Below are 14,858 nucleotides of genomic sequence, written 5' to 3' on the forward strand. Positions count from 1 at the left end.
CTTCCATAAGATGTAGCAGCTATCAGGAGGGGATGAAGCATCGCTAGACCTTTACTCCACTCCACTGGGGGGAAAGCTCTGACTTACACATTTCCTTCAAGAGCCTGGACCCCTTCCACCTGGCCTCGGTTCGGGGTTGGCTCTTAAGAGCCCCCGGGACCTCACCGTTCTTGCCCTTTTTTTTTGCGGTACGCGGGCCTCTCACTGCTGTGGCCTCTCTCGTTGCGGAGCACAGGCTCCAGACGCGCAGGCTCAGCGGCCATGGCTCACGGGCCTAGCCGCTCCGCGGCACGTGGGATCTTCCCGGACCGGGGCACGAACCCATGTCCCCTGCATCGGCAGGCGGACTCTCAACCACTGCGCCACCAGGGAAGCCCTCTTGCCCGTTTTTAAGTCAACTATGGCCCCCTTCCCAAGTCGCTGCTTCTTGGCCGGCCCTCCCCCAGCGCCTGTAACCGCCTGCTCCAGGACCACCCGGGCTCGCATTTGGGGGAAAGTGGGTCATCCAGCAATGGCAATACAAACCCAATTAATTCATCCAGAGACTGACAGAAGGACACGGAGCGCTCGAGCAAGGCACGACCACCCGGGTCCCTGCCGGCTCTACCTCGCTGTCCCGCCCCTCAGCTTGCAGGCAGAGGGCTTGAAGGCTGGTCCCGGGCTCCGCCCCCCGGCCTCGGCCCCCCGCCCCGGCCTCGCGCCGGCGGGCGGAAGTGACGCACGCCCGAAGCCATTTCCGGCGGGCCGAAACTAGGAAGAAACTTGGAGCAGCCGAGGCGTCCGGTTCTCTGTCTCCTCTGCTCCCGTGCCCCGTGGCCCGGGCCGCACCGAGCTGTCGGGAGCCCAGGCCATGGGGCAGCCCGGGCCGTCCGCAGTGTGAGGCGTGGGGCCTCCCGCGGGCTCCTCGGACGGGCTACGGGCGGGCAGGCGGGAGGCGTCGTTCCAGCTGCGGTCCTGGCCGCCGCCGCCCTCCCGGGCTCCCGGCATCATGAACATAGACGTGGAGTTCCACATCCGGCACAACTACCCCTGGAGCAAGCTGCCGGCCAACGTGAGGCAGGTATGGAACCTGGGGCTGGGGTCCCGCCCCGCCGTCACCTGCTCGCCGAGCCCGCGGGGCCGAGGCTGGCGCCTCTGGGCTGGCTCCCGGCCTTCCCCCGCCCAGGGTCTTGGGATAACCTACCCGCAGCCCGCGGGTGAGGAGGGGACGGTCCTGGGGCCACAGGGGCAGGATGGGGCCGTTTCGAAATGGGATGGAATGGTGTCCAGTGGACTCGCTTGCCACCTTCGCACGCAGACTCCCTTCGACCGGGCACTGCGCTAGGCACCTTCGAAACAAATTTAAAACACGGCTCTTGATCTCCAGAACTGCGGGATGGTGGGAAAGGGACGAGAAACACATGAATCCGTTACAGGCTGATAGCAGCTCACACGAACCTGCATGATAGTATATGCGAGCGCGCAGAGGAGGGCGTCAGAAACCGTCCAGGGAGTGTCAGGACGTTGTGTAGGGGAGGCATTTAAATTGGGCCTTAAAGGACGAATAAGAGATAGATAAGAGGGATTCAAGATTTTCCAGTGAGAGGGAAAGTCATTTTAAGAAGCTTGGACGAGTGAAAGCGTGCTTTGAGAGTAGTGAGCGACCTCCTCCATCACCGGAATCCGGAGGTGTATTGGTGTGGTTGGCAGTGGGGCTTGGTGAGTACGTGGGGAGTGGTAGCGGTCAGGGCCGGATTTTAAAGGGCTTTCGGACTTTGTTTTGTTGGACTTCAGTCTGTCAACAAGATGAGTTTATTAGAGATGTTGCAACAAGAGAGCGACAGGAGGTTTTTGTCCGAGAGGTAGTTCTCAAATGCTTGAGTGTTATTTTTACTCAGTTGTTTTACAGATATTTATTGAACACCTACTATGTGCTATGCCTTGTTTTAGGTGCGGGTCATTTGCAACAGTCAACACGGGAAAGCCCTGTCTTCATGGAGCTTACGTTTCAGTAAAGAAAGATAGTTAACAAATAAATGAATAAATACATAATATGGTGAGCGGTGGTAAAGATTATGAAGAAGTGATATGTGCTGTATAGAAGGCACTTTTTCTCTCTGGTTATAGATGGACCTTCAAGTTCCCGCCGTGTTGCTTGGTTGAGAGTGAAATTCTGTTTTCCGTTGGTGCTGGACACTGGCATATTTGGAAAGTTTGGGTTGTTGGTGGTGATGGTATAAGGATTATTACTTTGCCTCCTCTCCCAGCTTGGGGTCTTAGTTCCAGGAAATGAATAATTTAAGGTTCTGGCGGTGCATTGTGTGGCAGGGAAAACGCTTTCACTTCAAGATACCAAAAATACAAGGAAGTGGAAAGATAAATTTAAGGAACTCAGAATTCTTGGGTGGCAGTGGCTGCCCATGTGACGTTAATCTTGAATGGGAGGAAGAAAGCTCTAAACCTGAAAGACTAAGTTTCTCTTGTTAAGCTGGAATGAGGGCTTTGATGGGCACTTTTTGTTTTTAGGGTTTTGTGGCATGTGGCAAGACAGCTGGAAGAACCAACAATCCTTTGTTTCCGTGTTTTCTCTACTCTTCGTTTCACAAAAATAAATGTAACATAATAAAAGAAAGATGGATGATTCAGTTATGTCCAACAGAAATAATTGATCTTAATTAGTATTGGGAAAAGGCTTTTTTTTGAATTTTAGAATTTTATTTATTTTTTTATACAGCAGGTTCTTATTATCTATTTTGTACATATGGCAAAAACCTTTCCAAACCTTAGTCATGACTATTAAAAATAATCTCAGAACAGTTTTATACTTAAGCACAAGCATGACATTAAATTAAAACTTTTTTTGGTGAGATCACTTACAAGAATTGGTGTTTTAGCTTAGGATAAGCTTTCGCTTGTAGAAGGTGTTGCAAAACCCATCTGTACAAATTACTTCATGGATTTTCTCTAGCCTTGCTCTTTTTCCCTAGGTCTACCTTGGATTAGGACATCAGCTTTCTGTGGTGTCTAGCACTCAGAAAAGTACCTTCCTATCCATTCTTCATACTATACTGTGGTGAGGTTTCTAAAATGCAAACCCAGTCCTATTTCTGTTTGTCTCCATAGATTACATGTTGCTTCTTTTTGAATTGAGATGTTAACTCCTCTAGAAAGGTTTTCCTGACCTATCTCTGGAGTAGTTGACCCTCAGGTGTGCTGCCCCAGCACTGTATTTCTCACCCATAGCACTTACCCCACTATGTTGTATTTTCTGGTTACATTACTTGTTTTTGCTTTTGTATTTTGAGCACCTATCTCTTAGTTGGCTTTTAGTAAATACTTTTGCAGTGAATGAGTGATAGTATCAGTCTGAGATTTTTTTCCAGGAGCTAAAGCTTAGTCAGTTTAAAAGTGGGGAATAGTCCTTGTGTGGAAAGAATTTGGTTTTTGGTGTTACAGATACTAAGTACTTTGATAAGAGTTTCTGGTAAGTTTTGATGAGTTTAATTTGAAAGTGACTCATATTTCCCAGTTTTGAAAGCTGGTGGAAGGTGATTCAGATTTTTTTTGAAAAAATATTTGAAAAAATAGTTTTTATATAAATGAGATGAAAATTTTTTACATGGTGTGAGCTATACTAGACTTTCAGAAATACATTAAAAAGTTTTGGATCAGGCCATTATTTCAGAATCTTTCTATGTAGTTTACCAGTATTCATTGTTCAAAACAATTCATAGTTTTATTTGAAGGGAAATTTTATGATGAAGTTCCAAGGAGGGTCAATTAAAAAAAACTATTGTGTGTTTTGGGGGAGGTGGTGCACATTGGGGTTTGTAGTAGCAAAAGCTTTAGAAAGAATTCTTTATGCTTTTAGCATCATCTGATCCACAGTGGGTGTTTTACAGCCGGTTTCTATGTCACTCCGTCTGTTTTAGTTCCTTTTATCTGCAGCCCAGCTTCATTTGTCAGACCTGGTGGGAATTTCTACAGGGTCTGCGCTGTCTCCCAGTAAAATGACCTTTCTTTCGTTGCCTCCTGTAGTGGCAGCAGTGTTTTAAAATGTGGATGGTGGGAAATTGGGGTGGGCGTGGAAGAGAAGCCAAAGAATCTTTGTGAACAAAGCAATTATATTTTATGTACAAGGGTAGTGAAGAATAAAATCAGCTGTTAATGCAGTTTTTAGTTATTTGTGTGTCTGCACCTGTATCGATCAGGACCAGTCATTACTTAATGACTAGCGCAAAGACTTAGATGTTTAGTAGATACTGTATTCTCTAATTAACTTATAAATAATGGGGACCTTATATTTTGTGTAAGTGGCTTGATTTACACTTTTTATCCTGGAGTTACTGGGAACAGAGTTTTAAAGGGAGAAAACGGTTGTAAGTTAGAATAAATTAAGGGACTTATTTTGAAACAGAAGAGTAAATCCTCAAGTTTGGAAGTTGCTGAGATTTTAGCAAATTGTCTGCTGTGTGAGTGAGTGTGTGTGTTCTCTGTTCCTTGAGAAAGAGACTTTTATTTGGCAGTAGAGCTAGAGGAGATCCTTTAAAATTTTACAGAAAGCCTAATATTTTGAATCCCCTAAATATCTTGAATACTGGCCCTGGTTTTGGTGCTACATAAAAGATAGGAGAGCAGTATCTCTACAATGAACTTTACTCCTAACTTCTTGTGATGTTAAAATGGATGAAAATAATGTCAGCACATAACATTTCAGCAGTAGTGTGGCTTATGGTTCAACTTGTGATAAATCAATTAATCTAGATGCAGGAAGAAAGATTTTTAGTTTTCTCACGTTATGCCCCTTTTTTCTTAAAATGCTACCCACCAGTAGTTCCAGTTGTGTGCCAGTTTACTCAGATGTGAGTTTCATCTGTTTTGTGAAGACGGCCTTACGTGAAAGTATGTGCATGGACCTTTACCTTGGCTTTCAGAAACCTATGAGTGAAGTTTAATAACTGTCATTAATCTCTTAAGATGTCTTATTTTATAGTGTGTTGGAAAGATCATAGCTAGTAATTAGAAGGGGGATAGCAGTCGTATATTAAATTAAGTTTATGGTCTCACATTGAATATCATGTTAACTATAATCAGACAGACTTATTCTTTGCTTTCATGAGAACCCAATTTTGGACTTAAAACACTAAATTCACAGCTAGAAAGCATTTTGCTCACTAAAAAATATATCGGAAATTCTAAAATTGTCATAAGTGTTTTCTGATGAGGACATAAGATGACGTTTTTAAGAAATAATCGTATTTAGAGGTATTTTTTAAGTGTACATTCTCCAGGAATCTTAATTTTTAATAATCATAGCCCTCAACTGTAAGTAGTCATCAGAGGGGGATCTGTCCTTAGTGGCCATTCTTAAATTTAAATAAATGTAGGTGCAAGAATCTATCCATCTACACAAATTGGAGACGGTCAAGAAGGAAATCTTTTGATGATGGCCATTCTGACCTGTGTGAGATGATACCTCATTGTAGTTTTGATTTGCAATTCTCTAATGATTAATGATGTTGAGTATTCTTTCATGTGCTTGTTGGCAATCTGTATATCTTCTTTGGAGAAATGTCTACTTAGGTCTTCTGCCCATTTTTGGATTGGGTTGTTTGTTTTTTTGATATTGAGCTGCATGAGCTGCTTGTAAATTTTAGAGGTTAATCCTTTGTCAGTTGCTTCATTTGCAAATATTTTCTCCCATTCTGAGGGTTGTCTTTTGGTCTTGTTTATGGTTTCCTTTGCTGTGCAAAAGCTTTTAAGTTTCATTAGGTCCCATTTGTTTATTTTTGTTTTTATTTCCATTTCTCTAGAGGTGGGTCAAAAAGGATCTTGCTGTGATTTATGTCATAGAGTGTTCTGCCTATGTTTTCCTCTAAGAGTTTGATAGTGTCTGGCCTTACATTTAGGTCTTTAATCCATTTTGAGTTTATTTTTGTGTATGGTGTTAGGGAGTGTTCTAATTTCATTCTTTTACATGTAGCTGTCCAGTTTTCCCAGCACCACTTACTGAAGAGGCTGTCTTTACTGTATATTCTTGCCTCCTTTATCAAAGATAAGGTGACCATATGTGTGTGGGTTTATCTCTGGGCTTTCTATTCTGTTCCATTGATCTATATTTCTGTTTTTGTGGCAGTACCATACTGTCTTGATTACTGTAGCTTTGTAGTATAGTTGGAAGTCAGGGAGCCTGATTCTTCCAGCTCCATTTTTCTTTCTCAAGATTGCTTTGGCTATACGGGGTCTTTTGTGTTTCCATACAAATTGTGAAATTTTTTGTTCTAGTTCTGTGAAAAATTCCAGTGGTAGTTTCATAGGGATTGCATCAAAAAAATCTACAAACAATAAATGCTGGAGAAGGTGTGGAGAAAAGGGAACCCTCTTGCACTGTTGGTGGGAATGTAAATTGATACAGCCACTATGGAGAACAGTATGGAGGTTCCTTATAAAACTAAAAATAGAACTACCATATGACCCAGCAATCCCACTACTGGGCATATACCCTGAGAAAACCATAATTCAAAAAGAGACATGTACCACAATGTTCATTGCAGCTCTATGTACAATAGCCAGGACATGGAAGCAACCTAAGGGTCCATCAGCAGATGAATGGATAAAGAAGATGTGGCACATATATACAATGGAATATTACTCAGCCATAAAAAGAAACGAAATTGAGTTATTTGTAGTGAGGTGGATGGACCTAGTGAGGTGAGGACCTATTTGTAGTGAGGTGGATGGATGTCATACAGAGTGAAGTAAGTCAGAAAGAGAAAAACAAATACCGTATGCTAACACATATATATGGAATCTAAAAAAAAAGGTCATGAAGAACCTAGGGGCAAGACAGGAATAAAGACACAGACCCTACTAGAGAAGGGACTTGAGGATACGGGGAGGGGGAAGGGTAAGCTGGGACAAAGTGAGAGAGTGGCATGGACATATATACACTACCAAATGTAAAATAGATAGCTAGTGGGAAGCAGCCGCATAGCACAGGGAGATCAGCTCGGTGATTTGTGACCACCTAGAGGCGTGGGAGGGAGGGAGACGCAAGAGGGAAGAGATATGGGGACATATGTATATGTATAACTGATTCACTTTGTTATAAAGCAGAAACTAACACACCATTGTAAAGCATTTATACTCCAGTAAAAATGTTTAAAAAAAGAAAAGAAGGAAATCTTTATTAGTAGAACTTAGTTTTTTGTTAACTTAAGTGAAGTTATGCTCTCAGACTGCTCTTTTATTTGATATTAAATATTTTAGATAATTTCAGTAAATCCTTTTAGAAAGGGAGACTGAAGATAAACACATTGAATTTTTGCTCTAATACCATAGCAGGAAAGTTTGTATGATAAAATTTAAGAAAATCTTTACTCAGTTCTGGAAATTAGAGATTCCAGGATAAAATTAGGGGGCATGGTATTGAAATTTTATGGGGTAAAAGTACTGTTGTTTAGTTTAGAAACTATTTTAAATCTATTTGAAATTTTTTTTAGAGTCTTGGAAATTCACAGAGAGAATATGAGAAGCAGGTTGTCCTGTACAGTATCCGCAATCAGTTACGATACAGAAATAACTTAGGTAAGTAGAGACATTTTTACATTGAGGTAGAAATGACTACTGCTGAATTACATTTTCATAAATCTGTCCTATCTTTTTATTATATATTTCATAGTACTGAAATTTTTCCATGTACAGCCTTTAATAAATTCTATAATGACCCATCACACCTAACAATAATTTGCATTAGCAAGTAGATTCTTCTTTCTAATTCCAATGAAAATTATTTTTTAGAGTACTGTTTATAGATTCATTTTACCTATAGAATATTAATTTTGATTCAGTTGTCCTCTTTTTAGTTTAGTGAGAAAATATGCCAGAAAAGAAGTACGTTCCTTCTTAATGAATTTTGACTTTGAGTTTTGTTTTGGTCTCTATAAATTTTCCAAATAATACAACTTTAATGAAGACTCTTTCTATAATAATTGGAACAAATTTTAAACATAATTGGCTCCATTTTTTTAAAAAAACTTTTTAAAAAATGTTTGCTTTTTATTTGTCAGATTACTTTGATTATTCTGTTGCCCTGCTAGTCTTCCCTCCCATTTGTTACTCTTATTTTAAGCATAGTAGTTCAGAGATAGGTTTTCTATGAAAACATATTCCATGGAAATCAGAGGTTTTTTTACATTTAAAACACAGAAACCAGCAAATAATGTTTAAAAATAGACTTGATTTCATAGAAAACGGCCATTCAGATTGGCTGTCTTGTAAAGTATCATAGGGATTGGATGGATTACAGCTTATGTTTTTGGGGGGAGACATTCCATGCTCACTTTCTTTGCTCTTTTATTTGTTAAGAATTATTTCTTTACTTTTCTGTCCCATATATTTTACTTACATACTCTGAAGTCTGTTGCTTGTGGTGTAATTGTTTCTTTGTTCCAACTTAGATTGTTTTATTCTCTTCCAATTTACATACTTCTCTTTTTAATTAATATTAGTTTGTAAAGTGTTTCTCCTTGCATTTATAATTATATTTAAGTATAAGATCTGAAAAAAAACTGGAGAATTTCCCTTTCTTTCCCAGTTAAACATGTCAAGAAAGATGAACGCAAGTACTATGAGGAACTCTTAAAGTACAGTCGAGATCATCTCATGCTGTACCCTTACCATTTATCAGATATCATGGTAAAGGGCCTGAGGATAACACCATTTTTATATTATACTGGGATTATGGAGGTGAGTTTACAGTGTACGTGAATCTTCAGGGATGGGATGGGACTTCATGTCGGGGACACTTTGTGAATGATGACCAGCACTCAGCCACGGTGGACATTGTTTCTGAGTTTATAGTGTAAAAAAGATGGTTGCTTAATAGTTAACTGTTGTAGCCACACTTGTGCAAGTAGTTGTCCTTATCAGTGTTTTCTCGGCAGGAAAGTATCTGTCTTTATTCTGTGTTCTTGAAGACGTTGTTGACCCTTTGTGCTGTTGTAGCGTTAATCAGCCATTTATGTTAGCACAGTTTGTATAAAATTTATTGCTTTTAATACACTGTTAAGGTTGAAAATGTGGGTGACAGAATTGAACATTGAGCTCAGAGAAGCTTAATATATTTAGCTGTTTTCTAACTGTAGAAAGAATAAATGATGATATAGACCCAACATTATATAATGCATGTTTCAGAAGAATAGAATTGTATTAGTAGTCCTGGTTGCTAATCTTTCTGTGATTACTAACTTTTAGATGTTAGCCTTTTTCCAAAGGCAGTTTTTAGGCCTGTGTTGAATAGCTTTAAATAGTAGTTATATACTGGTTTTTTGGCGGTTTTTTTTTTTTTGCGGTACGCGGGCCTCTCACTGCTGCGGCCCCTCCCGTTGCGGAGCACAGGCTCCGGACGCGCAGGCTCAGCGGCCATGGCTCACGGGCCCAGCCGCTCTGCGGCACGCGGGATCCCCCTGGACCAGGGCACGAACCTGTGTCCCCTGCATCGGCAGGCAGACTCTCAACCACTGCGCCACCAGGGAAGCCCCTATATACTGTTTTTAAGTGGGTTTTATGTAAAGCTTGGCAGTATTTATCTAGTATTCATTTGCTGTTAATTCTATTTGAGTGCTACTGTTCTGGGCTCACCAGCCACTTGAAGAGCAGAGGGAAGCCTAGAACTGAAGGAGTTGGGCGCCTGCAGTAGCAGTGAGGTTAGCTCCCTTTAGGATGTGGCTGCCTTCACAGGAGCTCCCTTTGCCTGTCTCCTTAAGCCCCTTCTTCACAGGGACTTCTATAGTCCCATGTCTCCTGTGTCCCTGTTTTGGAGGAAATACAAAGTAAAGCTTGAGGCCTGGCCGCCCAGGTTTCTGTCAGTCCCTTTCCCTAGAACCAGGGTAGCATAATGAAGGTGGCAGCTAAGCAGTGTGTAGAATAGTTTTGTTGCTGTCTCTCTGATTATTTTTCTGGTGTTATCCACAGGTTTGGGGGAGATAATAGAGTGAGGTTTTGTCCCATTTACTAGCTTTCAGTGCATCCATGTGCTTGCTGTTCTCTGGTATCTGTTTTTATACCATTGGGTATAACTCCTGGGCTAAAAATGGGTCTTATCCCCACAGTAAACAGCTGGTTTATTACTGGAGAAACAGATGAGGGTTGCAAGAAGCTGGATACTGAGTTTGACTCTGTTGCTGGTTGGGATTTGGAGGAGCAGAGGCTGCTAAGCGGTTAAGGTCTTTGTCGGCAGTGCTTGTCTTGGATGCTTGTTAATAGAGCTATGACACACTGTTGGGCCTTCTCTCGGGATTCTCTCTAATCCTAGGGTAGGAGTCTAGGATCAGGTATGAAGTGTGGAGAGCCTGGAACCCTGAACTCTGAGAGAGGTATTCCTTGCATAGCTTCCACAGGGCAGAGGTTACTGGGCAACTGTCTGGGCTTCATAATGCTCTGTGAGGAACCCAGACCTGAAAGCCTGACCTTCAGTTGCTAGGTTGGGACCTCGTGGTACATGCCACACTGTGACATGCACGCTCTAGGTTGCCAGGCTCTGATCTCAGTGCTTCCTGTGGCAAGGACATTTTGCGCTTAACATTTACGTTTTTTTCTTTTTAAAAGGACATTATGAACAGTGAGAAAAGTTATGATTCATTGCCCAATTTCACTGCTGCTGACTGTAAGTATTTAATTATGCTGAAGAACGAGGCAATGTTTAGAGTGTCTTTGTGCATGCGTGCTCTTGCCTTTCATTATTGTGCTTTTAACCTGGAAGACTTGAAAGATGAGAACAGCAAGCAACATTATTGATAGGAATTTTATCAGGTGATACAAGTCAAGTATAAGATTTAGTCTAAGTGTCTAAGAGAATATTTTGGAGTGGTAGAATCAGAAAAATGGAACTAGTCTCTGTATTTCTAGAGAATGAAGTTCTGTTACTTGGGCTGTGGTGTATACCAAATGAGGAAAGAAAATTTGTGCACAATATTTTTGCAGCATGATATATGGTTGTTACTAACATAATTTGCTGGTGTTTTATTATGCTTATTTTAATGAAGTGTGTATTTGAAATGTGACATAGTTCTGTTGTGTTAAGAAGAAACTTTTGCTGAGAAGTACATTTTGACTTCCTGGAATTGGGAGGACTTCTGCTTTTTAAAAATTTTCTCAGTTAGCATTGTCAAAGTGTCAGCTTGAATTCACCACTCCCAGTTGCTTGTCTTTTATATTTTGTTTGAAGAATTCTTTTTAATTTGATATTGATCATCTGTCAGTAATCAAAAGAGGAATGAAAGTCAAAGGTTTTTTCCTAGTAGGTTGTGAGTGTACTGACATTTCAAGATGTATTAAATGATTTTAAAGGAAAGGCTCTTTCTTTTAGGTCTAAGGCTTCTTGGCATAGGAAGGAACCAGTACATTGATCTGATGAATCAGTGTAGATCGTCAAAAGTAAGTTAGTTGTTTCCCTTCCCTTCAAATTTCTTGTCCTCCTTATCACACAATCTGATTAAATTTTTAAGTAGTAGAAATAATGAATTATGATTTCTTTCATCAAATAAAATATGCTTAATACAGAAACAACTCATCAGTATCTCTAGGTTATAGCTTAAGTGATTATTGAATTAAAAATATCTAAGGCATAAGACATTTCATTTATTTTTAAAAATTAACTTTGCTCTTCTGGTCTTTTCACCTGCTCATTCCACTCCCAGGGTTCACTTCATGGGTGAAATCAGTACACAAATGCATTTTCACCTGGGTTTCCTTTGAATTTCTGGATTTAGATCCAGATTTAATGATAGTGTTTTGAAGTAATTTACTTTGAAATAATTTAAGAATGACTTTCTCCATTCAGTATATCTAGAATACTTTAGATTTTAAAACATGAGAATTTTAAAAGATATTTATTTAGTCTGTTGGAAACTGTCTTGTTATACTGTTATCAATAAAAAAAGAAAGTAGTAATTTTAGATAGATTGCAAATGCTCTGATGTTTGTACCATTGCAGAAATTTTTCAGACGGAAAACGGCCCGTGATCTTCTACCAGTAAAGCCGGTGGAAATTGCCATAGAGGCATGGTGGGTGGTGCAGGCTGCATATATCACAGAAGATGACATAAAGGTAGATAACTTTAAAAGTTAAACATAGGATTTTTATTTTAAAAATTATAATTTTTAACTATAGTTACATAACTTTTTTACAAAAAGTAACACTAGTTGGTTTTCCTGAAGGAAATTAAACTTAAATTCAAAATTGTAAATGATCTTAGTAGGCTAGAATATTGGAAGTTTTTGAAAATACTCTTTAGTCATCAGGGAGACTTAACTTGGTTCATGTACAGTCATCTGGGGATTTTACTTACATGTTTCATGTAAAGTGACGTGATGCCACAGCTACCAGCAATAGTATTGCCAACGGTTTTTGAGGACTTGCTGTGTGCTCAGTGTGCCAGGCACTATTCCAGCTGCTTTTTATATTGTCTCATTTGAGTCTCATCACAACCCCAGAGCTGTGTATTATTTGTAGCCTCTTTCACATGTGAGGAAAGTGAGCGCAGAGAAGTGAAGTAATGGCTCCAGTCACAGTTCTAGTAAAGGTCTGGGATTATAACCCAGGCAGTTTGCTGTGCTCTTAATCACTGTGCTGAACTGCTGTACTGAAGTGGTAAGTGCTTGTTAGGGAATAGTGTCAAGATCAAGGGAAATACTATTCCCAGTGGTCAGACCACATTTGCTATAAGCTTTATACATTTTAGAAGGGATGTTGATTTAGGGGAAAAAGGTGGAATAGCAGACGATGTGCCTAGAGACCAGTCATATCCCTGTGGCTGAAGGAATTAAGTGAGCGTGTGGATTTTTTTTTAGTTGGCATTTTGTTTTACTTCCAAGGACAGAATAAATCCAGTGTGTGCAAGGCTTAGAAATTCTGCTTCAGTGCATTTACTTCCGAGCAGAGATGTCAGACTGTGTCATGAGATGGTGATCTTGTCAGTGATAATAATCCTGTGGCATGTGAATGAACTTCTGGTTTGAGAGATCCAGAATCAGCAAATGGATCAGATTCCAGTGCAAAGAAGATGAGTCAATATTACTATTTATTAGTGAGCACGTTACTTACCAGCAAGTATTGGCACTTAAAATTGCTTTGTTGTATGAGTTCTGTTGGTAGCATATTTTGGCACCTTAATTGATGGTTGTGTGTGGCTTTTTTTGTTTGAATTCTAGAGTAAAAAATGAAAAAAATATGTAGTTCATTCAACTAATGACTTATAATCATTGGTTTAAACATGAATAGATTTCAGGAAACTTACCAGTTAGTTAATTTGGACAGGACCTAATTGAAAATATTTTGCTTTTCCTAGATATGCACTTTGCCCGAGAAATGCGCTATTGATAAGATCATTGATGCAGGCCCTCAGCTCTCTGGATCACTAGATTACAATGTAGTACATAGTAAGTGGTTAGTAGAAATGGTCTTTCGTCAACATAAAAAATTATTTTAAGCCATCAGCAATTTATAGCAATTATTTATCAATTAGGTAAGAACAGTAATATTTCCTAAGGAATGTTATTGTTTGAAATGTGACCTTAGTCCATTGTTTTCCAGTGTGGCTATAATTAGTCACATAGATTAGAAATTTATACAAATGAATCATAAGAAAACTTTTGCAGTTCTGAGCATTTGAGGGAAACCAAGATTTGAAAGCTTTGATGTAATTTTTTTTTCTTCAATCTTTCTTTTTTCCTTTTCATATACCATTAAGTTTTAAGAATCTTTACAGAAAATCAGGAATAAAGTTTTTATTTTATTTTTTTAAACTACAGTGTTTACTGGTTCATCTAAAACAAGATACTTTTGCTTCTGTAGGTTTATATAACAAAGGATTTATTTATCTGGATGTACCAATATCTGATGACAGTTGTATAGCAGGTAAATATGTGCTAATATTTCTCAATGTTTTTTGAATGGCTACTAGGTGCTGGGCACTGTGTGTCACCTGTTAGGTTAGACACATATCATCTTGGGATCTTTGATGTTAGAATTTTTCAAAGAAAAACATTTCTTCCTCATTACGTTGCAACTCATTGAGGTGGTTTTAGTTAAATTCCTTTCATTTTTATCTTTTGTTGGTGTAAGCACTGTATTAAAATAGAAATCTGAGGTAAATTTCTCACAATCCTAAATCAAACCAGTGTTTTTATACATTTATGTCACTTTTTAAACCTTGTTCAGTGCATAAGTTTCTACATATATTCAGTAATATCATACAATTATATGTTCTTCATTTTACATTATTTATTTATTTGTTTATTTATTTATGGCTGCGTTGGGTCTTCGTTGCTGCGCGTGGGCTTTCTCTAGTAGCGGCGAGCAGGGGCTACTCTTGGTTGCGGTGTGCGGGCTTCTCATTGTGGTGGCTTCTCTTTGTTGTGCAGCACGGGCTCTAGGCACGCAGGCTTCAGTAGTTGTAGCACACGGGCTCAGTAGTTGTGGCTCACGGGCTCTAGAGCACAGGCTCAGTAGTTGTGGCGCATGGGCTTAGTTGCTCTGCAACATGTGGGATCTTCCCGGACCAGGGCTTGAACCCGTGTCCCCTGCATTGGCAGGTGGATTCTTAACCACTGAACCACTAGGGAAGTCCTTGTTCTTCATTTTTACCTGACATATCTGTGTCTTATATTTTCATGTCACTACCATCTTTTTTATCTTTATCTCTTCCTCCCTTCCTCTTCACCCACCTCCCCAAGTTAAATCAATATTAAGACCCTTGTATATTTCAATTTAGTAAACCATTTCCCTATGCTGGTTGTTTAGATCATTTCCTTTTTTAAATATTTTATTCTTTTTTATTTTATTTATTTATTTATTTGCCTCAGTGGTGATGTGGTTA

The 14,858-nt window shown here is 39.7% G+C and overlaps 1 protein-coding gene across 1 annotated transcript in view; it reads left to right on the plus strand.

Moving 5' to 3' along the window:
* The first annotated feature begins 757 nt into the window (after nucleotides 1-757).
* Nucleotides 758-14,858, plus strand: part of FAM91A1 (family with sequence similarity 91 member A1) — a 43,042-nt gene continuing 28,941 nt past the window's right edge. The window contains exons 1-8 of the mRNA XM_060127237.1: nucleotides 758-1,060; nucleotides 7,482-7,566; nucleotides 8,576-8,727; nucleotides 10,588-10,645; nucleotides 11,348-11,415; nucleotides 11,975-12,088; nucleotides 13,329-13,419; nucleotides 13,835-13,897. Coding sequence (XP_059983220.1) covers nucleotides 989-1,060; nucleotides 7,482-7,566; nucleotides 8,576-8,727; nucleotides 10,588-10,645; nucleotides 11,348-11,415; nucleotides 11,975-12,088; nucleotides 13,329-13,419; nucleotides 13,835-13,897 — 703 coding nt within the window. The 5' untranslated portion in view covers nucleotides 758-988. The remainder of the gene's footprint in view (nucleotides 1,061-7,481; nucleotides 7,567-8,575; nucleotides 8,728-10,587; nucleotides 10,646-11,347; nucleotides 11,416-11,974; nucleotides 12,089-13,328; nucleotides 13,420-13,834; nucleotides 13,898-14,858) is intronic.

This window comes from Lagenorhynchus albirostris, chromosome 17, assembly GCF_949774975.1.
Source record: "Lagenorhynchus albirostris chromosome 17, mLagAlb1.1, whole genome shotgun sequence".
Lineage (NCBI taxonomy): Eukaryota > Metazoa > Chordata > Mammalia > Artiodactyla > Delphinidae > Lagenorhynchus > Lagenorhynchus albirostris.